Raw genomic sequence first — 26,089 nt, 5'->3', positions numbered from 1 at the left:
TCCCAGGGCACGAGAGTTTCTTTTCATTCAATAAATCACCGATATTTCCCAGGAAAATATGACTTCCAAATTATCTTAACTTGAGAGGTTATTCATCATGCTAATACTTGTGAAAATGATCTAACGATTTAAAAAAAAACTAGGCGCAGACAGTTAAAAGGTTATTGTAAGTGATAAAAGCATTATTACATTATTAACACCTCTGTTTACATTTTATCACTCACAATCCACAGAGTGTTTTACTATTCTGCAAAAGTTGATTCTAAGGAAAAAAATTTTCAGGAAGTGGAGACATTACAGCATCAATAATGCATTACTTCTAAGCATTTTTCATTATCCATGACAACGCTGTTACTCGCTCTTATGCTGTAGGACTCTTATGCTGTTTAATTCAATTGCACATTTTCATACTAAAAACAATGTTATGGGGACTTGTTGACTTTAAATTTCAGCAGAAATGTGATTACGTGCTTGCCTCACCGCACCCGGGGCACAGGCAAACTACAAGTCTGCCAAAAGATCTTGCCTACAGTACATTTTTTTTTAAACATCCGATGAAAACAAATTTTAATCAAAGTATTTCCCAAAAGTGTTCCTTAATTTCGCTTTAAGGCACAATAATAATACATGCTCCCTATATTTTCACTATAACTAAGCCTGCTTTAGCAAATGTGGGTATTCATGAGAGTGAGGAAATGCCTTACAAATGACAATTCCTTCTGCTCTGGTCTTAAAAAATATGTTTTATAAGTCAGAATTTAACACCAGGTTCAGAAAAAAATTAGGGGAGTTTCAGGCATCATACAGAAACTTTCAGTAAAGATGAAATGGCTTACAGGTGCCCTAGGAAACAGAAATTAACTAATAAAGAATTCCTTACGGCAGAAACTGCTGTAATTCTGATTATTTTGAAAAAAATGATAGCAATCACCTTAGCAACTGATATTATTGATATCAGACCTCATAAATCCATTTTAATTAGTTCTAGAAAAAAGTATATACTCTAAATCAATGGCGCTCCTTCAGTGTCACAGAAAATAATATGCACAATACCCATGATATTCGATAGTGCACGTTATTACACGAAATAAAATAAGCAGATAATATATTGAAACCCAGAGAGACTTTTACGCAGAGAAAAAAGGCAACATAAGTAATATGTACTCAAATCAAGCTTCTCAGTAGTTGATTCATTACAATCTGAATTAACACTTTTGTTGTTTTCAACTTATATTCTTGAGCTTCATGGGATTAAGAACATACGCATTAATGACATCAAGATACTTCTAATATGCATTTAGAGAAATAGGCAAGCGATGACACAACTTACATCATATGCAGCAAAAGGATTACCATAAACTCTTGATTTTACGAAACAGGATAATATCAACTTTCGATAATATGAATCAAAACAGTCAGTCATGACAAAAAGCCTTTGCTAAATACACAGCACACTTGAATATCTGAATTTTTGATTTTTTTAAATTAAGAACCTCAACCTTGGCCCCACGAAGAAGTAATATCCATTTTTATGCACAAGGGCCAAACATTCAACCGCAAAACCATTAATAATACATATTCACAATGGCTGTTTGTTTAGCATGTTTCTCAACCATATCATAATATCGAATAATGTTTAAAATGATTCCATAGAGAAAAATTCAAGTAGAAAAATCCAAGTAAACATTTAGTAAGCATAATGATTCTTGAAATTATGTGATTTGATACTACAAAGTGCAGATTTTCAGTTCTTATAACTTCGTAGTATCAAGAGTTTACTGTAAATACATGGTAAATCAAAAATGGGCATTAAAAAAAATCATTAAAATACACCTACTCTAAGCTACTGTCAAATAAAAAACCACTTCATTCAATAAAAACAATAAAAGAAAATGTTCTCTCTTATTTGCGATCAGAAAATTCTTGTTTTAAACATAAATTCACAGAAATTAACTCATGGCTCATCTTCAGATATCCATCGCTAGTTGATATCTGATAATGTCCTCATTCAAACAAAAAAACCATACCTACACTTCTTAATGATCAAACTTAAGGATTGTAAGACGAACTTTCCAGTAGTATGAGGAAAAGGAAAAGAACTAAATAAATTAGGCCATCTTAAACACTACACAAAAGTGAAGCTACTTCAGCTTATTAGGCTTACTGAAGTAACATAATAGGTTTAAAAAAAATTCTGTTCCATTAGAACATACCCCAGATATTTTAATGCTACCATTCTAGCATGTTCCCATCTATTCTCCATCTGATTCCTGAAAATTTGTAATCATTTGACAGAGGTAGCCTAAGATTTGAACATATTCACCCACTTACTCTGAGGGAAAGCAAAAAAGAATTACTAAGACCCAATCATTACTGCAAACAAATATCAAAAATAAAATTTTAAGCCATTTCAAACTACAATTACTGATGCGGGAGTCTAATGATGAAGCAGTGGCTTACATGAATACATATGATGATAAATTACGGCATGAACGCACCATTGACAACAAAATTCTAAATACAGGCGGTCCCCGACTTTCGTACACAATGCGTTCCCGAAAACTTGTACGAAAGTCGAACCATTGACTTCCATACTAATTAGGGGTTACGTTCCAAAAGAGCGGAATACACGTACTAAAACTTTTTTTTTCACGGAATTCATTTCAATTGACTTAATTTTAATAATATGTTAATAAAACTCCTCAAATCATCTAATTTCTTTCGAAAATAGGCAGAAAGTGCAAATAAAAGTTTAAAAAACAAGAACTCCGTTGGCTATCGAGTGAAACTTCCTCTTGGCGTCTAAGTTGACATTCCACTTATTACGTCCACTATAAATAAAAGGACATATCAAGAAGCATAACAAAATGTATTTGTTGAACCCGCACTCTGGATACCTTTTAATTTTTACACCAAAATTCGATATTTGGCAGGTGACATTCGTGATCGCGTATATTCCGCATGTTATTCAAAAAAGACAAAAGACAAACGGAATTCGGGTGATATTTCGTGCAATATCGTTGCTGAAGGTTTACATGAATTAAACAGCACTCAAACGAAAAAACACAATTAGAAAGGTCTTACTAGTTTTATTGAAAGCTATTTGATGATGTCTAGTCAACTTCTTTTGAAAAATATCTTCAATGAAGGCTTTCTTCTTCTCTTGATAAAGGAGCCTATAGCAGGCAGTCTCTCTCCCAAATAAATCACCTAGATTAGAGTCAATTACCAACAATTCCCTTCATTATATACGTTCGTATATACTGCCGATACTGACATTTGAAACAATTGAATGTTGGGATGCGCAATAAACATCGCGGGAATTTTAAAAAATTACAGACCAACGTCCGAAAGTCCGAATTAAGCGTACGAAAGTCGAGTAAAAGGTGTCAATTTTGAATGTACGAAAGTGCGAATTGTACGAAAGTTGAGTGTACGAAAGTCGAGGACCGCCTGTACCATCAGTTTCATGAAGAAACATCAATGACCAATACTAACTTTGACATTCCTAAAGAAACATTTAACACCAGAAAATGAGCAGTACCAAAATATGGGACTGTAAGGATATTCATCAGGGCAAATCTTACTCTAAGACTAGCGCATAAATAAGAAAAATTCTATCACATCTCCCTAATTACACCCGGGATCTCAAAAGAATCAACAATTTACACATCCATCCATAACAAATCCCCTTGTGCAACATTAACCCACAAAAAATAAAGGATGAGAGGAATATGCAGACGCATTTTATCAACAAGATATCTCAGGCCAGAAAATCACATATGCTCCCATGTATTTCACCTTAAGTACTTAGATATCAAACACGTACTGAATTTACTCATTTTTATGTTAGGTAGTCTTGATTACAGCCAACTATAAAAGTCTGCGGTGGTAGTAATAGGTCAACAAGCAACATTTCAATAACTTTGAGATCCCTAGCTTTGAAACCAACCATATAGGTGCATACAAGGTTAAGACTCAACAGACAAAGATGCTCATCCAGAGTATTTTGGCAATGGCACAAAATGGAGTGGGCCAATTCTCTCCCCACATACCTATGCTGTATGTCTCCACTTCTTCTACCTCACTCTCTGAAGAGTAATCCCCGTCCACAGCCACCACTAAAAACTCATACACTTCTCCCGGTCTCAGTCCACGCACTATGATGTAATCCTCTGCCATCTCATTATTGGTCTTTTCGAAATTAGCTTCGCCCTTCATTCTTAGAAAAGAAAAAAAAATACAGTTAATTTCATCCTCTAGAAGGATGAATCCACATCGTAAAACAAATAGTATTTTGAGCATTTTATATTACTTGAGATTAAAGCATAAAATCTTTCCTGGAAATTGATAATTCCCACGATCAAGCAATGAATTATAGATGAATGAAATTGACAGGAATTTGAACATCTATTTTAGAACATATTACAATCAAATAGATTTGTGACCCATTAGTCCCACAAGAATCACAATGATTGACATTAACAGATCCAAATTACCTGTATCTAACATAGAAATGAGATCCTGGTTTCCCCTCAATGTTGGGAAGCCATACAACTTTGATGGCGGCCAGTCCATTATCTGATGGAAGTCTGTGCCACTTGAATTTAGGAGGGTCAGGCTTTGATGCAACAGAGCCCCTCATCTCAATGAAGTACCTGGAATATGCATTTTTTTAAATAATCAAATTGCATTCGAGAGAGTACATGAAAAATACGCATTGAGAATCATTTATAAATAAAAGAGCTTTGTCAATAATCACACTTTGAATTACCAAATTTATCTCCAAGATACACACTAGGGAAAAGGTTATTACACACTGCTGAACTCTAACCCTTAGTGTTTCTTAAATTTTATAAAGTGAAATGTCTCTATTTGCCATTTAAATCAATGATAGAGTACAATGAACATGTGTTGTAGATAATTTCACTGACAGAAATTAATCATTCTCCATTAATGACAAATGCCATTAGACTGATATTTTATATTATCAATAAAACCTTGCTCATAATAAATTAAACAAATTCATAATAAATTAAACAAATTCAAAAATTAAAACACACAAAACAGAATTTATACTGAGCAAATTATTAGACAATAATTTTCATTCCATGAAAGTCAGATGCTTACTAAGTCTTGCCATTACAACAACAGATGGCTCTTGTTGTAAGTTAAAGCTTGTCAAAAAGGCTACATAATAAACACCTGGATTAGCCATGAAGATTCCATCTTAGAACATACATATATATTTTAATGCATTATGCTCTGCAACTGAATAAATTATTTCACATAATTATTTTAGGTGACATGGAATTATTTCTAAAGACCATTATTTATTTGCTCAGAATAATAGGATTTCAAAGAAACATGTCATCTAGTTCACTTTTATTTACATGTTTCTTTTGTCTCTCCTTTCAAAGGGAAATTATAAACAGATCTAGAAATTAAGCAACGAGAGTGTCAAAATTTTCACCAAAATTCCAGGATTATCAACACTTACTCTTTTCCTTCCCCAGCTCTGGTGGTCGCCCTGATGTGAATCCCGTACTTAGCTCCGGTTTCTAAACCAGCCAACTTAGCCCTCGTCTGCTTTGGATCGCTGATGTGTGGCTTCCTCTCCATCAGTGGTCCTACTTTGGTGCCTTTCACCACTTGATAGTAAATACGGTAACCAGTCAAATGACCGTTGGGCTGCTCAGGACGCTTCCAAACAAGGTAAAGGGCAGAGGAGCCCATGTGAAAAGCCTCAAATGACTGAACTGTCCCAGGAACTATGGAAAGAGAGATTCACATTTTATGCAATACAGAAATAAATTTTCATCTAACAATTTCTTGGACCAATATTTGATTCATACAACCTGTAGGCTATGCATAATGACCATCAACTTCAAAAAATAGTTGATAACCTGAAATGTTCCTTTCTAATAAATACATTTTTAATATGATTGAGGCAATCGTGTAAAGCTTAATTTACTTGGCAGGTATCATCTAATTATACTGGAAATCAGTCCTCCAAAGAAATGACAAATCAAGAGTTTTATCATTTTTTACAATTACTAGGTGCATGATAATTCAATAATAAAAAATGAATCAAAGTTTATTTGTTCACCTTGTACACATGGGGGTACTATGAATCAAAACTAGGGAAGGGCAAACCTAGCTAAGGTCGTTGTTAACTTTTTTGCATAGAAAAGGTTAATGAAACAAACATTTTAAGGAAGTTATGACAACAATTCATTAGTTTATATAAGTATTTGCTGGAAAAAACAATGATTTTATTTTAGTTCCATTTCTTATACTAATATAAGTTTTCTTCAGAAGAAAATTTGTTCATAACTTTAGTTATGAACTAAATTTTTTGCTTCTAGAGGGGGGGGGGGGGGCAGTTTTCGCTCTTTCAATTTGAAGATAAATATTAATCCAACTAAGTAAAATGGATCACATATGCCCATGCATGTACATGCAAAAATCAGTTCAGTTTCAAATTATTTTTGCAGTTCCTTTGTAACTGCACCCTTGCAGTTTACATTTCAAACGTGTGCATCCAAAGCTCTAACGAGATAGGACACCTGGTGATGTCACATGCAAAACAATCCTATTTTTGTCAACTGGATGGACCATATGGTCTCATCCTAGCATGCGTTCAGGTTTCCATTGCCAATAATACCCTAAAACAGCCATTTAAATTACATTTCCCGAGGAAATTAAGAGAACAATTATGGGGACTGTGGATGGAGACATATGGTACACGAAGACTTATTGCGTAGCTTTTCAAAGCATTTGATTCTGAAGAAATGCAAATTTTTAATGAGCTCACCAGCATCAGGACACCTAAATTCACCATCAAAAAGACCTCATATTATATCACCATTGTCAATATGAAAATGAAATTAGACCATGGCATTTTTAAAATTTTACCTCCTTCCGGAGTATCAAAGCTCAGCATATCACTGGGAGGGCCATTGTAGCGACCATTGTAGACAAGTATTCTGGCATGGTTTTTGGTGTTAGGGATGAACTTATTCACAACAGCACGCAAGGAATCTCCTTTAATTTTTATCTCCCTGGGGTTGGACTCTCCTTCCCTGTCTGTCCAGGTATGGATCTGTGGAGAGATTATCACCATTATGACCAGTTTATCACAAATGATACACGCATTCAAAGCTCAATAATGAATGCATGGCCAAGTATGGTTAATAAAAACACACAGACAACTGAAAGAAAAGAAAATATGATGATATAAACATACCTCCTCTACCCAACGAAAGAAGGGGAAATGAAAATTAGGTATATCTTTTTTTTATTAATAAATTATGTCTTGTAGACAAAGGGCCTTTCAAAGAGGTGACATAAAGATTTTATTTTCAATTCAATCACTGATAACTCTTGGAGAGAAATTCCTATGTGAAGTACCGTATAAGCTTGTGTAAGAGGCGCACCCCTATTTTGAGCATCGAAATTATAAAAAAAAAAATTTTGCGACAATTTTTATCCTACCGTGCGGTGTGGCAGGCATATGCCCGGAATTTCGACAGTTATCGAAATTTCCTCTTTCAGTACTATTTGAAAGAGGAAATTTTGATAACTGCGGCGGTAATAGCGGCATAAGAGGGAGTAGAAAGAGTTACGATCCTCTCTTCGCATACGCCATCGCTCTACGTTGCTTGTCCTACTCACGAACAATTTTGTTTAAAAGCTCTCCCAGGAGTACTGCAATAGAATAGCATCCGTGAAAAATTTTAAGGCAAAACACGACAGGCACATAGCATGAACCTTCCCAAGAGATTGGACAACAATCGGGGCAATCTCAGCGCCGTAGGATAATAACCACGGCGTAGATTTAAGGACCCGACGAAAGGCAACGACGTCACATGCAAGAGCAGACGTGTTCTTCCCTTGCTCCTTCGCTCATAGCCTCGTAGCTTGAAATACGGAGGGGAGGAAGCGCGCTCCTTCCCCTCGACCTCTCCTTCAGCGCTCTTCACTTATAAGCATTTCCGATTTCTTCTATCCACCATTTAGTCCAACAATGAACACACTCGTTCGAATTTTTTAACCGCAGGTTTTGACACCAATATAATTTTCAGTTGCAAAAATCATCATACAGTAAACTCTTGATTTTACGAAGCAGGATTTTACGAAGTTTTCGATTATACGAAGTGATATTGCGGTCCCGGTGAAAAGCCTATGCTAAATACATGGCGCTATTCGATTATACGAAGTTTCGATTATACGAAATTTTTTGAATTTACGAACCTCGGCTCGGTCCCTAGGAACAAATGGCATTCGTTTATACGAACTACGGCGAAAAATTTGTCAACAAAACTAGTTACGCCGGCGGAAGTAGCTAAAAAATCAGCGCTTCCAACTGTGGTCCATCAAAAGTGCGAAATCGTAAATGATAATGCAACTTTGGAGAGAAATGGGTCGCCAAAAACCTCACTGTGGGAATTTAGGGGGAGTAGGAGTTCAGTTAAAATATCGCGGCTGACATTATGCCCCTATTTACGTGCCTGTTCGTAAACATAGCATCGACAATAATTCGTAGTTTAACATGTCAGGAAGGTCGCGCGGAGTATTTCGTACACCCCTAATTAACCCTTTGCACTGCTGTGAACGTACTTCGAAGACTACTTGACTACTTTTCGCCGAAGCACTTCGAAGGGTCCCTAATCCGGGACCCTTTCCTCGACGAGCTCACCCCTGAAACTGGGCTATTTTTTAATGCATTACCTGACGCAACCCTGGGTTTCACAGGGCAAAGGTGCCATGGGGGGAAAAAGAGTTAAGTGCGTGTTACTGTGGGGCTGTGCGTCAACCAAACGGGCACGGACAAAATAAGCCCGTTGTCATTGGGAAATTTGAAAGGCCACGGTGCTTAAAACATGTAAAATTGGAAGCCCTCCCCGGTTTTTACCATGCAAATAAAAACAGCTGGATGACCCGAGAAATTTTCCAGCAAACGGTTATACGTCTACAGAGAAAAATTGCTGGAGAGAACAGCAAAATTGTTTTAATAATGGATAATGCCACCGTTCATAAATACGTGGAAGATCTAAATTTGGCTAATGTTCGAGTCCTCTTTTTACCCCGAACTCGACTAGCAAGTCCCAGCCCTTGGACCAAGGCATTATCCAAGATTTTAAAGTCCTGTACCGGAAGAAGCTTGAGCGGTATTACTTGCGATGGATCGTTATGTATACATTCATCTATTTTGCTCATGTGCGTTTCGATATCGATTTAGATATTTTTATTCATGATTATCATTCTTTCAAATCTATTTGCTACTTTTATGAATGGGAACAGAAATTAATAACATCCCGAAATGGACGTTGATACATGCAATCCGCGCCATAATATCTTTTCGTGTATGTATTGGCCTTTGTGAATGAACAACTTAAATATCTTAAGTATTGGGCTCTATTTACCGCCAAATTATATTTCAGGCTTCTCGTAATGAAGACGCACTTCCAAGTCTAACCATGAACTTTCTTCTCACGCGCTTCCCCGTTCTCCCATGCTGGGGTTCTGTCTTTCAAAAGCCTTTGTCCCTTCCCTCCTGCCGCCTTTGGCTGATCTTGCTGACACCCACCTTACGCATCCCAAACCCCTCCTTCCCCAGCATTTCCCATTCACTCCCTCCCTAAGGTGACTGAGCTTGTGTGCGTCGCAAAAAAATACGGCCCCCAAAAGTAGACTGAGGCAGAGCTGAAGGCCATTTCCCCACCCTTCTTTGTCCTGCCCCCTTCACCAGTCCTTGTGATGACCACACTTCTTCCCTCAGGCAATCCCCATCCCACTCTTATTCACCCCACCCACTGGGAACTTTCCCCGATTGTGGAGAAGGGCATGGTTCATCTTTACCTGCAACGGGGGGAAGTTATTAACCGGAGAGAGGCGGAAGAAGTATCTTCCACTATCGGGAAAATGGTGCCGCGCTTATAATTGTCTCTCTTCTTCTCAGCTGACTTTTCAATTGAAATTACTTTCTTTGCTCTTTCCACACTATATTTATTTACGATTATGGCGCGACTATTTTTTAGTGCTAAAACTAAGAAAATCTTTTCTCTATGTCAATGATCCTTTGCATAACTTTCAATATGGCGGAGAAAGGAACACGAAAACTAAATGAGGTGACGGTACAGGTTTTTGCGTGTCATTTTTTGGGAATTCACGCTAGCGAACCAATACTTAACCACGTTGAGAAATGATAAAACGTCTCTTCTAGGAAAACAATCAATGTGGATAATAACGTTTCTATCTATATTTCTCCGATACTGTAAGATGTTTCTCCTGTCGTTTTCCGGTTGGAACCTTGCTCCTGTCGGCATAAAAGGAGAGAAACATACTATATGAACAGGTCTCCTCACACCCGGTATGAAGAATACAGTCCTGATGAAGAATTAAGTCTTCTATGGCAACGTCTGCGAAGATGATGGAACACAGTAGTCGGACGGAGAACTCAAACAGAATTTACTTCAAATATTCGCCAGAAGATAATCACATCCTACGTTATTTATGATCGTAATTGAATCTCAGTGAAAATAGAGCACATTCTGCTGAAAATACGAAGTAACTCGAAATATTAACTTACGAAGGTTATTTTGGAAACGGGCTAAGACCCTTGTTTTTTTTTCTCGTCACTGAGCGATAGAGGGCGACATAAATGGCGGTTAGGCCGGCTGCCGCTAAAATTCCGTGGGTGTCAGCAACAAATATCTATCTTTTGCATACTTAATAGTAGCTATTGGCTCCTAACCACAAATTTATTACTGTAAATTCTTATAATAAACATTGAAATTCATTATTTGATTACGTTTTCTAAACTGGTCGGGAATTTCTTTAGCGATCGTTGATGTTGAAGTATGAACAAGAAATGGGCATTTTATGGTGGTTTAATTATTTAACGATTTTTCACATCATAAATCGATAGCAAAAAGCCTTTTCTATGAATTATACCGAGAATAACCACCGAAAACATTTAAATAAGACCACTAAAGACAAAAAACGGCGGAAGAAACAAAAGCGAACATTTTTCCGTGACTTATGAAAAAGGTTTGAATTTACGAAACTCGATTTTACGAAGTGCCAATTTTCCGGTCCCACTGACTTCGTAAAATCAAGAGTTTACTGTATTAGCGTCTGAAGATGAATTTTGAAATATCAGGTGCTCAGCGTAATGGAAATAGCTCGGCAAGACAATGTTGACTATTAACCAGGTATGTCCTTCAAAACTATGCGTTTCTATACGTTTGATAAGCGATTACTGTATGCAGTATAAATGCCGCAGGATGCCCACTCGTGGCAGTGAATTTAGCGCGCGCTCCGGAGCGAATCACCCCGCGCGATCTTTTCAACGTTCACTTCTGGTGTACAGACGTGACGGCGCGATGCTTGCAAGAAATTCAAACAGGAGCATTTTAAAAATACGTCACAAAGGGAGAAACTCCCCTGCCTGCCGCTTGATTTTGACCCAGGGTTTCAGATGACTGACTCACGCTGAAAACCAAGGCCACTCAGTTCCCCTTGGACTTGCGACCGGTGAAGGGGAGGGGAGAAGATAAGAAGTTTGTGTAAGAGGCGCACCCCCATTTTCGGCTGCAATGTCTGGGAAAAAAGGTGCGCCTCTTACACGCGCTTATACGGTAATTGTTTTACAATTTTTAGATGCGATCAGCAATAGCTCTCCTCCATAATAAGGGAGGATAAAGATAAATATTCACTAGCATATAAATATTCACTTTTTTTAAGACGAAGGATCATAAGATATGGCACACACAGCTTTTGAAGGCAACACCATTGCTATTAATTCATAAAGAGAAATTATCAAAAGAAGCGATTTTTTTTAAAAGGCTTTTCAAAAATTTCAACCCCATTCACCAATAAAAATGAAAGAAGGGGAGTTATTTATTTTAGATAAATAGCCACTGAGAATGCCCACAACATCCTTTTGAACACAATACAATCAACAGGAATTATTTCAATAGCGAAAAAATTCATAATTTTAAGACTCTCTTGGAATTTAATCAAGAGGTGCGAGTGATCTGATATCAACATTTTTTTCTATGTCATAAGGGGTAACAAGTGACAACTTTTCTGTGCAAATGCTATTCAATATTGAAATTTCCAGGTATTCAACTCCTCAATACCAACAATTGATTTAACGTACTTTAATTTGACACAGTGCTCATATTTTGGTCCCTCAAACTGCGTAAAATCAAGTTTTACTGTATTCTGTTCTAATGCAAACACTTTTTGTGCAATTTCCAAATATAATTACATTTCTTCATGAATATCTAACTTAGTCGACAGTTATTTCCTCCAAATACAAACCTTATATCCTTTGAAGTTGCCTCGAACAGACTCTGGACTTACTGCTGCCCAGCTTAAAAGACCACTGGTGGCACCGGTTACTTGAACAAGTGTGAAATTCTTAGGAGCTTGAGTTGGAACTGGAATATAAATATAAAAATTAGCACAAGAACACAGAAACACACACATATATAAACAGTGGAACCTCGATCTGTCATTTTTCAGGGGGATGGATGAAAAGAACGATGAATGCGGGAAAATGATAAATGCGGGAATGGTTGTCCAGGTTGCCTATGTCCCAGGATCCACTGGATTTTTGCGAATTGACATCCATTAATGGATTCAAACGAGATTTCAGCTGATTACAGGAATATTATTACTTTATCGAAACACTTAGGTCATACTGTTGATTTCACTTATCTCTCTTTCTAATATCCTAAGGGAACAAGCCGCCTTGCTAAAAAATTTTTGAACTCCACTCGGAATTTTCACTGCTATTTCACTGTAAAAATTCTTATCCATCAAATGCCATTTCAAGTACACGTATTTACGCGAGAAATGTGTGTGTTATGCCTCAAACAACTGATTTCGCCGTCGCAGTGATTGGTTATGAGATGGATCAAGAAGGCCAAAAATAGTTTATTATTGGAAATGTTCCTTTCTAGCAATGAAATTTTTAATATGATTGAGGCAATGTGGCCTTAATCGTCAGCGGCACACCCACCTGATCCTCGGCTTCATCCCACGTCTTGTTTTCACCTGGGATCTCGCTCTACCCCCACCCCTGCCGTGATGTGCTACCGGACATACCGAGGCGTTCTGCAATATTCACGCATTCTAGCCCGGATTCTTTTCTTCATCATCAATTATTTTGAGTCCATCTTTTAAAGTTCTCACTTGTGTCTTCGGAAGGGCTATGGTCCGAAGACGAATAAGAATAAAACTAATAAAAATGAAACCGGACTCCATTGAACCCACACGGAAAACACTCGCTAGTTTTAAGTCAACCCACCCCGGAAAGTACGGAACCACTCGTACGAGGTGAAGTTCGGCACTACTGCTATCGCGTACGGCGTAGGCAGAGCTTACTGCAGAGGGTGAAGCATGACCATATGACTGCGCAATTAAATTTTGTATCCTATAGAGAAGGCAACTTACCCACTCATTTCCAACAATAAGTAGCGTAGCTCTAGATGAGCAGATGAATTCAGATTGCTAGCCGAGAGAAACAAAATATCCTGAGAAGACATCGCTTCGTTAGCAACTCAGACAAGTGAAACTTGTAGCATAACTCGTAAATTGTAACCAGACTCATAATTGTTTTCGAAAAAAATCTCATCAACTTCCGTGAAGCTCACTATCAGCTGCGAGGATATCGGTATTCGCCAGAAATCACCATCGTATTATTCCAACTATTTCCTTGCTTAAAATGCTTAAATAACGTTAGAAATACGTCGTGTTTGGTATCAATCTTTACTGAATTACGTGCACATCACTACTATCTCAATATAATAAAAGTATAATACCAATTGCCGAAATTCATTTTTAGATACCTTTTGGGCTAATAGGTGATTCATGCAGCAGTTGACCTCCACCTTTGAAGCGAGTCGGCTAAAAAAAAGTTAGAGGTCGAGAGAGGGGGAGGCGTGAAAAAGGTTTCTTTTGTTCTCGAGTAACTAACTTGATATTTTCTTTCGAAGCTAAGGTCGTCGTAATACGATCCCTGCTCGAGCTGGGACCTTTTTTTTCGGAGAAGAAGAAAGCTTCAACCGGGGGGGATACCGGATCTTGGGAAATGCGCTTATGTAACTATCCCACGGCACTCTGCTTCTCCCTATCGCATTTCAATCTCCTGGGGAAGATTCAAACTGTGTCTGTTATGATTAGCCATAAATAAAACGTTGTAAACACTTCGTCTCATTTCTATCAAACGATGAATGCGGGAAAATTATTCGACGGGACCGCGATCTTCAAACGATAAATGCGGGAAAACGATACTTCGGGGAACGATAGATGCGGGAAAAAATTACATTGTCTTTATGGAACTTAATATGGGACCAGGAGCGGCGAACGATGAATGCGGGAAAACGATGAATGCGGGAACGATAAATCGGGGTTCCACTGTATATATATATATATTTAATTGAGAACCATGTCCATTACAGCCTGAATCACATGGTTATCAATTCTGTCCCTCAGAGAATGATAACTCTAGCAATAGTTTTACAGGGACCAAAAAATTGATTGCTCACACAATTTTTTTTCTCAATAACACAGTCATTCAGTGGTTCCCTTTCCCATGACTTCTTCCATTGCTTTCTGTGTTTACCACTGTTTGTCCACTAAAAGTCAAAGGCGGCATTACGTTTGTTCTTGGCCACAGGATGGCTGAAATATGGTGCCAGTGATGCATTCAGCAATGGGAAAATCAGCAGTATTTATTAAGACTACACTGACATCAATAATTGATCAAAAAACGAATTAAAGTGCAAACTTTTGTTAAAAAATAATAAAGCTGCTTCCAAAAATACTTAATTTTCAGACAATTATCAATCATCATGACCATATATGCTTTTTTTAAAGTAAATAGTGTCAATAACAGTGATTCACACAGAAGCTGACTATCATGAAACATACTGTCAGCCTACCTGTCTGGAAACAGTTGATTGAGTGCTACAGTAGAAGTGTTGAAACGTTTCGCAACAGACCATAGGTAACCTAGCATGACTATCTGAACTTTGGCCAATTATCAATGAATGATAGTCCATAACAGTATTCCGAGAAATGACTAAGTGCTCAAAAAGAAGGTCAATGGAGCAGTAACAGTGAAGGGGAACACTTACTCATCTTGAATGCACCCATTGTTGTGAGAGCAAGTGAAAAAATCCTGAATCCACAGGAGCAGACAACTACACAGCATATCCTTCATCTCTCAGAATAGAACAGATGGTTGAGCGCAAAGCTAATCGCTTGTGAGATCTTCCAAATGATCATTTGGGATAGGGGGATCACTTCCTTCGCCCTGTTAGCTATGGTGTTTAACTTAACACTAACTTTTCAATGTCACTGATATAATTCTATGGGATTCCAAAGTAAGGATTCTATGCAAAATTTAGAGAATGAGTCCAAACTTTCACGCAAAATCCTCTTAAAACATGGATGATTGCTGCAGGAACCTCATGTGATTCACTGAGAAACAGCAGTACTACGTGTTGGACACTTATGTGCCACATTATTCTTTAGCATCTAATTTCGCTGCTCTCACTAGTCAAGAAAATTAGACATATAGTGAATTAACTGTATAGGATATAATTGGGTTTCATTTATATGCCCCAATTATGCCTTACCCTAATGTAATGCATCTGAATCGAGCTTACAATCAACCTGCAGTCATAGTTATTTATCGCATGGTTACCCTGAGAGTTATTCATGCCAGATAATATCAGCGATGAAATGAAAGAACCACGTAGCACAAAAAATCACTTGCTATGGTCCTACCCTAACTATAGGACTACAACAATATTAATTTCTAATGAAGAGTCTCAATGATAATGGTATTGGTTCTAACTAACATCAACTGTTTCAAGAGCCAGAAACTAAGTCTTGACTTGACAGTATATTATTTCTTCAATTAATACACATGACACATTTCATTAAGTAAAATTAAAATGCAATGGTTTAATATAAGACAGTGAATACAATGGCATGATAGCATAAAATATGCAAAAATACATTTCCATGTCGAGTGTACCAAAAGCAGGATGACACAAAAAGATTGTGGTCAAGCCACAACTTGGGATACTAAGATTTGTTGCACAAGACGAAATAGGGTAGTTTCCTTCATCAAAGAAAATAAAAGGCATTGATTGCCATTCGTTACCCACCATTAATGTATTCTTAATATACAAAATATTTGGTTTTAGAAATCGCAGTTTAGACGAATGGCAATGGTCAACTTTATCCACATTTGAAAACGGCCAGATTGGCACCCATGCGATGCCACTCTACGTCACAGGGACCTAGTTTCTATACGAGTAGATAGCAGTTTTACATCGTTTGAGATTACCAATGCATACATGAGGCACAGAGCTCAGGGAAACATCTCTAAATAATCACCTATTAAAACTGCCCATTGTCAGAAAGTTTCCTTTTTGTTAAGTTTTAGTTTGATAAAAAATTAATAATCCTTATTTAAGCCAAGCGCTATCTGTTAGCAGGGTATTCTGCTACCTACTAGCAGCCTGCATCGCAGCGGCGCACATATCCTCACCCCAAGGTCACCTCACATGGCAGTGGCAGGTACCAGAATGACGTCACATGGGCTTTCCCAGCATTCATACTTAGCTGTCCCGTTTTCACACACTTGAAAAATGTCACTTTTCATTTAATCGCAAAAAACAGATATCATCATTTAAAAATCTAAAAGCGTGAAATGCGTACTCCAGGAGTAATAATATTTCGATTCAGGCAATAAAAATATAATAGGAAACCAACCCCATTGAATCAATGGAAGCTATATGATGAGCAGCTTATTTAGAAATATCAACTGCACATTTAGATTCAAATGGTTTTTGTTCACACACACATACCATCTTCTCCGGAGTATCCAATAGCTTCCTTGGGTGAAACATTCGCCTCCCCCCGCTCATTGATGGCTACAACTTTGATTCGATATCGCTGGTAAGTGGGCTGATTTGAAATCAGAAGAGATGAATTCTCCCACTTATTTATATCCCGTGAATTCCATTCCTCGCCCGGGATATCCTTCTTCCAGTATACACGATACATGAAGTTTGGTGCATTGTGTTCTATTTCAGGCATTGGCTGTGAAATAAATTGATAAACTAGCATTAAATCAAAACCATCCTTTACTAATGATTATAACTTATTATCTACAACAAATAACTACATATAATGATGATAAGCTATAAGGTCATGATTACATATGTCTCCATACATTCAACTTTATCAGTTTAACCTCCAAGTTATGAACCTCTAAATTATGAAATGACACCAACTAACAACTTTCCTGATCCTGACCATGCATGTAGGGAAAGCCATCAATAACACCCTCCCACTTTCAGCAAAACCTCTGTTTCATTGACTTAAGATGTATATATCCAGTCCCCAGGAATATTTACACTTCTATTTAACGAAATACAGTAATTCAACAATGGTCCGCGGGAATGGAAGAGCTACTCGATCTGTTATAAATAAGTGCACGATAACATTTTAAACCAGAGCAAAGAAACTTGATGCTGGTTTCCCACTTCTCTTAATCATTCACTACCAAAACTGCTTATCAAAGTGATAGCTGGCAAAATTTCTCCCATTTTGTAACATAAAAGTTTCAAGACATTGTATTGGCATTAAGAGACCATGTGTGACATTTCCACTTCTTGATTAGTATATCTCTCATAGTAAGGTAGCAGATACAGTGCTGCCAAACAGTTCCACCGCCCCAAGTAAATAATTCAGCCACAACCAGGTCACTACACCTTTGACCAAGGGAATAGTAACACAGCCCTCTTCCACAAGTGAGGTTTCTCTCCTCTAACCAATGCTCACTCAGCCATATCTCTAAGTAAACATGTCAAGGTCTCGGGACACCCAAATTTTTAACCCAATGAAGTTACAGACACTTCTACATAAACTGACAAAAAATTTGATATCTGGTTGTTAGAAATATCTGATGTGACTCACCACCACTTTCATGCGTAAAGTATGTTTTGAACCACTTATAATCCCAAAAGGAACTTTTCTAATAAAGAGCAGTTGCAAGAGTAGCATCAAGACACTTTACACGGTTTCAAAATGCGTGTGACAAGGCAGGACGAACCAAATGCATCAATTTCAGGAGTGAGAGAAGTTTAACAATCACAACAGAGGCACAGAGTCCACAAAGGAAGCTAATTTAAGTAGAATATGAGCGCTGACACTGATAATGTACATGAGGGATTTTAGGGGCAGGGCTATGAATGTCTCACGACATGATTACTCCACAGTGTCTCCAGATCTTTGAGATAATGCAAAATATTATTACATGACATGAAATTTATCCAAATGTTTAAGATTTTTTACTATCTTTTTCATTCTACAAAAATGTTCAAATACTCATTACAACAACAAATTAATTTCTATTCAACTATCCTCAGAGAATATATATATGTAATAATATACTTTGGACAGAGAATATATCCCCCAGGTAAAACACTATCTCCACTGAATGAAATATTTGAAAATAAGAGTTTCTCTCACTATTACATTTTTCCAGTAGAATGTTCTTGGTCATAGCCATTAGATCCATTGCCAGTTGGAAATCTAAAATTTGGATTCATACAAATATCAGTAATAAAGTTATCTTTTTACATAGTATCCATGTACTTATGAATGACTTTAAAAGAATCAAATGCTCTTCAAACCTATAAAGTGAACCTGAATTTCACCGACAGTTGGTTTCTTTCTACACTCAATTCCCCTTGCAATATCCCCTTCATTTGTCAAAGTTTATTGATAGTCCTCAAATTTCATAACACTGCCGGTTTTTAAACTTCACCATTGAGGTATTTGCAAGATATTGATGCTCAGTCCCTCTGACCATTACTTATTATTTCCCTAGGTGTGATTACGATGATTAATTGAACTGGAATCAGAAATGAAAAAAATGGGAGACAACCCATCCTTAATGAATACCGCAATGGTGGGCATTCCCAATTATTATATGAGAAATAACAGGGACAGGAAAACAAGTAAAAAATATTTTCAGCCAGTACTAAACTACTTTTTTTCTATGCCATAATGTCTTCATTAGAAATTTTTCTTTTATTTGTGGATTGATCAATTAAAAAAAATGAAGACCAGTATTTTTCCATGCATCGATCAATCATTTACTTCTCTAAAAACAAAAAAATGATGGCCTTAACCCTTGTGCACATAAGTTGATGACCTTATGAGCTCACATTGATTGAGTCACCTCTCCTCAGCTATTTTTTGACCTCACACATGGGCCTTGTGTGGTTCACTGTAGTTCAAACTTTTGTGAGCAATTTTTCCCTCAATGAATCAGAAATCAAATGATGTCATCATGCAATGAAAAGTAGGTAGAAAATTTCAATTTTATTCATTTTAAAAGTGGACTACACTTTGAATGAAATGTTTTTGTTTGTGTGTGGGTCTGAATGAACCATCGATCATTTGAAATGTTGAAATTGGAGAATTATTTACAACAACTTCATGCCCCTAACAAGGAGGCTAACAGCATAGATATTGGTTGTGAAACCCATTGTTAATAATCCCAGGGTAGCTAATTTAACAAAAGAAGATCAGTGCTGTGCTACTGGATTGGTCAATTCTCAGAGGAAAAGGTAAAAAATAAAACAACAGATCAACCCTCAACAAAATGTTTACAATAGCATAAAGAACACTGCCACCATATATGATCGAATCTTGCACCTTTTTTACTCAAAATACTGGACATGTTACATGGGTGATATTTTATAGAATAATCATTAAACTGCTTGATGAGTAACTCATTCAACCCAAATAACACTAAGGATACCTTCTAATCACAAACCTAGTGATTTAAAGAAATGAGGGTCCTTTCAACATAGTAAATTAGATGTTCCACTATTTAAAATGGGAAGAAAAACAAAAAAATAACAAAAAAGGTGTAAGATGTTTACACCACTTTTTTCCACCAGAAAACCATAGCATGAAGGCACAGGGCCTATTTTTTAAAATAAAATTCTACATTGAGAAAAAATAGCAAATCTTGTTCTAAATCCAAACCAACAATAGCTAATCTATATGCAGACAAAAATATGCCTATTTTGAAAAAGAAATCATGCAATTGACTTAGACAGGGTACAAATACAAGAAAATGACTACTTTTATAAATAGAAGTTTACAATGTGTTGATCCCTGGACTATTTCCCAACCATTACTATAGAAAAGCATTACATACCGTCCAGCTAATCACCAAATTATCTGGTTCTGTTCCCATTCCTTCAACATGGTCTGGATTTTTGCTTGGGACATCAGGTTGAGTGGTGCACACATCTGAATGCATTGAAGGGAATGAAGGCCCTATTTTGTTCCAAGCAATCACCCTGAAGGTATAGTTGGCCCAAGGACTCATTGCAACCTGAAATTAAAACTTTTTATTAGAAAAATGAAAAAATAAAGAGAAATTGCATAATGATAACAGTGAATAATTACAGAGAGAAAATTCACTGCCTTAGTAAAACTTATCAATTCCATCACCACTGGCAAATAAGAACGTATAAATACTGAAGTAAATGTACAAGCCATTAAATTTTCCTAGGGGCAAGTTTACACAATGCTGGCCTGATTCTTGACTGATCCTCAATATCTTGTGAAAATAGCCCCTAGAAGCAAGAATACGTCATGACTTGTGGCGTGCTAGATATAAAACGGTTCAGAAAAGTGCACTGCGTAAACCTGCCCCAGTGCCCGATGCATAAACGTGCCCTGGTCTACCCTACACATTCAGCTTTATTCACTTGAGTCAAGTATCTTCTGATACACAACAGTTTTTGTTCTGTCTAGTGGAAGAACAAATAAAGTGGATAGTTTACCAACACATGAACATGCAACATATACTTGACTATGAGAAAAAAATGACGTTTCTAGATCCAGAGCACCAACACTCACCTAGTGATTTGGTAATCGTCATCGTGAATTCAACACGACTTGAAAATTGAATTTGTTTCAACTCAAAGGACATACATTTTGGGGTCATGGGAATCCTCAGAATGAGAACTTCCTCATCTTTAAAATTTTCATTGAGTACAATCGTGTGAATCACATTGATTATCACCAAACGCATTCCATTGCATAGTTTCGGTTGGTTTGGGTTTTGAAGCATTGTGAACTCCGAACCTACCTTCAGCTGTAAATTGTGCCGTGATAAGCCATGCACATTTAAAATTCAGACACACATAAGGACTTTAAAATTCAGATGGCTAGTTTGTGACTTCGTCTTTGTTTGCTACACAGTCAATAGATTTGAATCAATGCAGAGCACAAACTATTTGATCCTGATTTACAAAGTTTCAGTCATCCACATCTTCATTAGTAGCCCCCTTCATTAGTGAATTTACAAGAAACCACTGTGTACATTCCCATTCCTAGGCTTGTTTCAATAAATATTTACAATTGAAATATCTTTATAGATATGATGCACTGAATAGTAGAGGCCTTCACGTTGTAGAAATCCATCTTAATGATTTGTAAATGAAAAACTTTGCTTTTTCATTTACAAATCAGCTTTATAGATAGATAGCACACATGTGATGTCATTATTTATCTCTTCTGAATCATTTCATTCACTTTTTCAAATTCCCTCCTTTCATGTGACATGTGGAAAATAAAGGATGGAACTAAATACAATATCTCTAGGGTTCACCATATATTGCTGCCAGTTTACAAATGTATTTTCATCATTGGTAATAAGAAAACGCAAAAAACATACATTTAATTGAGAGTTAAATTGAAACAGGTTGATTGATACATATGCCTGTAAATGCAAACAAAAATTGCAATTAATTTAGTTTTTAATAACATTGCTTTGCCACCGATGGGAGTTGGTCATAAAAACTAACATAACATAAGTAACAATAATTCTTTGCTTTCACATTTTTTGATAGGATTAATTGCATAAGAGGAAATTTATAACATTTTTATTCCGTCATACTTGGCCTCGCTTCATTTCCCTCCCTGGTGATTTATATTCACGAAATTGTAATTCTATTAAGGAGATGAGATAAATTACTTGGTAGGTCGTATACCCACAAAAGCATAAAATATATTGTTTCTTACCGTAGCAAAGTAATAGATTCTGACGAATATGTTAACAAAAAAGAAAATTTACGGCTATAGAAAAATACATCAATGGGACCACAGCTCAACAACCAATCCAATAGATAGAGTGCTGAACTTGATAGCACTCAAGCAAGAATCGTCTGAAAAATTTGCACCACTGGCATTTGATCCAAGACCCAAAGGCTAAGAGGTCAGTGCTCTACCCACAACACCAGCTCAAGCTCCTTTGCGTCTTATTATCATGTAAGTAATCACTCAATCAGTTATTCAACCTGAAGGTTTATTTGAGGGTATACGTGAGGGTAGAGCTCACCCTAGACTCAGCCTCAGGGGTGCTAACGCACGAAAGCATGGAAAAGGGATTTAATTGGGGGGCTGTATCAAGGGTTCACCTGGGACCCTCTAATCAACAGCCAAATGCAAACTTCACCCACTGAGCCACCATGTTCCCATTGTAAGCAGTGAGTACCATAACCTAACTCAAAAACTAGGTTCCTCATCAAGTAGCAGCTCCACTACACATTTTCCATCATATAAAGAACTACATACTGTCATCCTCCGGCTGTACGAGACGGTCCGGAAGGTGCTGCCCCTCGGGGGGACGCCGAGGAACTCGGACGGACGAGCCAGTTGGGATAGTAACGCGCAGCGAGTCGCGCAGAAAGTGTGTGGGTGACGGGAGTGTAGGGAGACGGTGCAGGTTTTGCTAGGGAAGAACCACACGAGTCGCTGTATCTAGCCGACATTAAAGTTCTAGTTGCATCTAAGTGAAAGTGTTTCCGTGTGTGCTTTGAAAATCCATGCTACCTCTCCTAATAACCCCTCGACCTCACAGTTCAGAAGTGGGATTGACCAGCGAGCTGAGGTGGAGTTGTTCGTGCACATCCAGCCATCAATAGATAGAGCATCAAAAACCCCAGTGCGGACTGAGTAAGGTGAGAGAGTGTGGTTCTAGTTGTAGCAATGACCAGTCCGACGAATGCGTCGTGGGACGGCGAGTGTCGCGTAGGTAGCTTCAACGGCGTCCATTCTGCGGAAGGAAGGGACGCGACCGAATTGGCGGGAACATGTCGAGAGCAGGAGGGCGAGGCCGGCGTGGCCAGGGAGCGTAGTGAGATGCACCGAGAGGCTACCGCTAAGTGGGTTCTGCCTGCGTCGACGCATTATGCCGCGAGAGACAAGGCTAAGGAGGATATACAGGCAAGAGGACCCGGTGAGCACCCGCGCGAGGCTACTGTCGCGTGGCCTACGAAGGGCAGAGAACTGTCGTTGGGAAATTGGCGGAATCCTGTCGGAGAGAGTGGCGTCCTTAGAAGCGCAACGGAGAGGGAACAAGCGCTCTTGCAACACGAGAGAGAATTGTTAGAGAGAGAAAGGAAACTTCTAGAACGTGAACGAGAACTTTTAAATGGGCAATCGTTAGTTCTTGAGAAAAGTATGGTGGGTTATCGAGAAATAGAAGAGCAATTATTGCCGGAGTTTGAACCTTCGCTAACCCTGGGGTTCACGGCGGTACAGTGGGTCAGGCGAGTAGAGAGCATTGCATCAGCCTACGGATGGGACGAGTCGATGTTGTTAGCCCAATCCGTTAGTAAGTTACGCGGAGCGGCGAAACTATGGCTGAATAGCGTAGCCGAGGAAGTACACTCTTGGGAGGCGTTCAAAAAAGGACTATTATATTGTTTCCCATCAGTGGAGGACCAAGCCGACGTGCACTTGAGTCTTACAAAGAGAAGAATGCAGCGTGGCGAGACGCATGAGTCATATGTTTACGCGATGAAGACTATCGCTAGGCGTGGTGAAGTAAATGAAGCCTCCCTTATCAAGTACATTCTAAATGGCATGTGGGATAAGGAACTAGTGAAGCTGCTGACTATGTGTGACTTTGAAGATGTAGAAGGACTATTACGCAAGATAAGACGATACGAGAGTGTCACTGATAGGGCCAAATTGGGAGATAGGGCAAACTTTCACAATCGACCTCCTGTGACCATTGACAAGAGGGCTGAAGTCAAGGAAGTGAGGGGCGAAAGGACGCATACCCAGGGTGTTTGTTTCAATTGTGGAAAAGAGGGGCACCTCGCTAGGGAGTGCCGAGTAGCTGCCCGTGAGAGAGTTTGTTACCGGTGCAAGCAGACGGGACATATGCAGAAAGATTGTTTGCAGGCAACCCCGAGAACGACCCAGAATGAGAAAAAGTGGAACGTTAGGAAAATCACACGACCCAATTGCGTCATAAAGGACGAGTACCACAAGTGGATAGAGATAAACGACGACAGGGTGGTTGGCTTCGTTGATTTAGGAAGCGATGTTGTCACCCTGAGAAGAGACGTTGCACAAGAACTAGGAGTCGAATATGAGGCGAGCCAAAAGCGTTTAGTTGGGTTTGGATCAGGGAGTTGTGAAGCTATTGGCACGAAACGAATGATCTTGAAAGTAGACGATGTGAATGTGGAAGTAGAGGTTTTAATTGTCCCAGAAAATTCTCAGGAGGATGCTATCATTGTAGGGCGGAGTGCCTTAGACCAACCAGGAATTCGGGTCGAAAAGGAGTTTGGGAGACTCACCATTTCCAGAGAAAACGCTGACCTTAGTAAAAGAAAGAATTCTCAAGTGCGGAAGGTGGAAGAGGAGTCACGGATCCAGAAAGACGAGATAGACATGAACGAGAACCTGACGACGCAAGACGAAGGGGCACTATGCGACCTCGTAAATAAATTCAGGGGATGTTTTGCTAAAAACTTAAGCGAGTTAGGCAAGGCGAACTTCACCAGCTTCAGCATTGACTTGAATGACGACAAACCCGTGACGTCACGTCCGTATCGTCTGCCTTACGCAAAAAGAGAGAGCATGCAAAAAGCGGTGGAGGAGCTGATGAGGATTGGAATAGTCCAAGCTTCTACATCAGAATATGCTAGCCCGGCTCTGTTGGTGAAAAAGGCAAATGGAGAGGACAGATTATGCATCGACTACAGAGGGCTGAACCAGAAGACCCGGAAGGAGAAGTTTCCCATGCCGGCGATTGATGAGCAGTTGGACAGCCTCGCGGGAAACCGTTATTTTTCCACTTTAGACTTCGCGTCGGGTTACTATCAGATACCAGTGGCGCCTCAGTCAAGGCATCTTACAGCGTTTGTGACGCCGGGAGGGTTGTTCGAGTTCAACAGTATGCCCTTTGGTCTGGTGAACGCACCAGCCGTGTTTAATCGGGCGATGAGACAAGTTATCAGGAACACAAAACCAGGGGATGTGTTGATATATATGGATGATGTTCTGATACCGAGCAGAACCGTGAAGGAAGGACTTGAGAAGCTTGAAAGATTTCTAGAAGCACTCAAAGAGACAGGACTAACATTGAAGTTGGCGAAATGCGAATTCTTCAAGGAGCGCGTAGACTATTTGGGGTTCGAGATAAACGCAGATGGAATAAAACCAGGCGAACGAAAGATTCGAGCCGTGAGAGAGTTCAAGCGACCGGAAAATGTCCACGAAATCAGGCAATTCATTGGATTGGCCGGGTTCTTTAGAAGGTTTGTGCCAAGATTTGTGGCGATTAGCCAACCGTTGACAAAATTGACGAAGAATGGAGTGGAGTTCAAGTGGAATGAGGAACAAGAGGTGGCATTCCAAGAACTCAAGGCAAGACTGGTCGAAAGACCTATGCTGACGCTTTTTGATGTGAGTGCAAAGCATGAGGTTCACACAGACGCCAGCAAACATGGATTAGCAGGCATTCTTATGCAATCGCAAAATGAGGGACCATTGAGACCTGTGGCGTACTACAGCCGACAAACAACGGATGCAGAGAAATCCTATCACAGCTACGAACTCGAAGCCTTAGCGGTAGTAGAGTCAGTTGACAAATTCAGGATGTACTTGCTGGATCGAATGTTCAAGGTAGTAACGGATTGTAATGCATTAAAGACGGCGATGA

General features: G+C 38.6%; 2 protein-coding genes across 3 annotated transcripts in view; one reads left to right on the top strand and one right to left on the bottom strand.

Moving 5' to 3' along the window:
- The window catches only part of LOC124157906, a 137,116-nt gene that overhangs the window by 28,319 nt on the left and 82,708 nt on the right, over nt 1-26,089 (top strand). The window lies entirely within an intron of this gene.
- LOC124157902 (neuroglian) overlaps nt 1-26,089 on the bottom strand; it is a 254,597-nt gene that overhangs the window by 150,432 nt on the left and 78,076 nt on the right. The window contains exons 23-29 of one of the 2 annotated variants that reach the window (XM_046532975.1): nt 20,276-20,455; nt 16,902-17,136; nt 12,334-12,452; nt 6,919-7,105; nt 5,501-5,771; nt 4,500-4,658; nt 4,056-4,222 (exon numbers count right to left, since the gene is read on the bottom strand). In XM_046532975.1, coding sequence (XP_046388931.1) covers nt 4,056-4,222; nt 4,500-4,658; nt 5,501-5,771; nt 6,919-7,105; nt 12,334-12,452; nt 16,902-17,136; nt 20,276-20,455 — 1,318 coding nt within the window. The remainder of the gene's footprint in view (nt 1-4,055; nt 4,223-4,499; nt 4,659-5,500; nt 5,772-6,918; nt 7,106-12,333; nt 12,453-16,901; nt 17,137-20,275; nt 20,456-26,089) is intronic. The other variant, XM_046532974.1, reaches the window with a different exon arrangement.

The sequence above is a fragment of the Ischnura elegans genome, chromosome 4 (genome assembly GCF_921293095.1).
Source record: "Ischnura elegans chromosome 4, ioIscEleg1.1, whole genome shotgun sequence".
Taxonomy (NCBI): Eukaryota; Metazoa; Arthropoda; class Insecta; order Odonata; family Coenagrionidae; genus Ischnura; species Ischnura elegans.
This window is presented reverse-complemented; position numbering and strand designations above follow the sequence as displayed.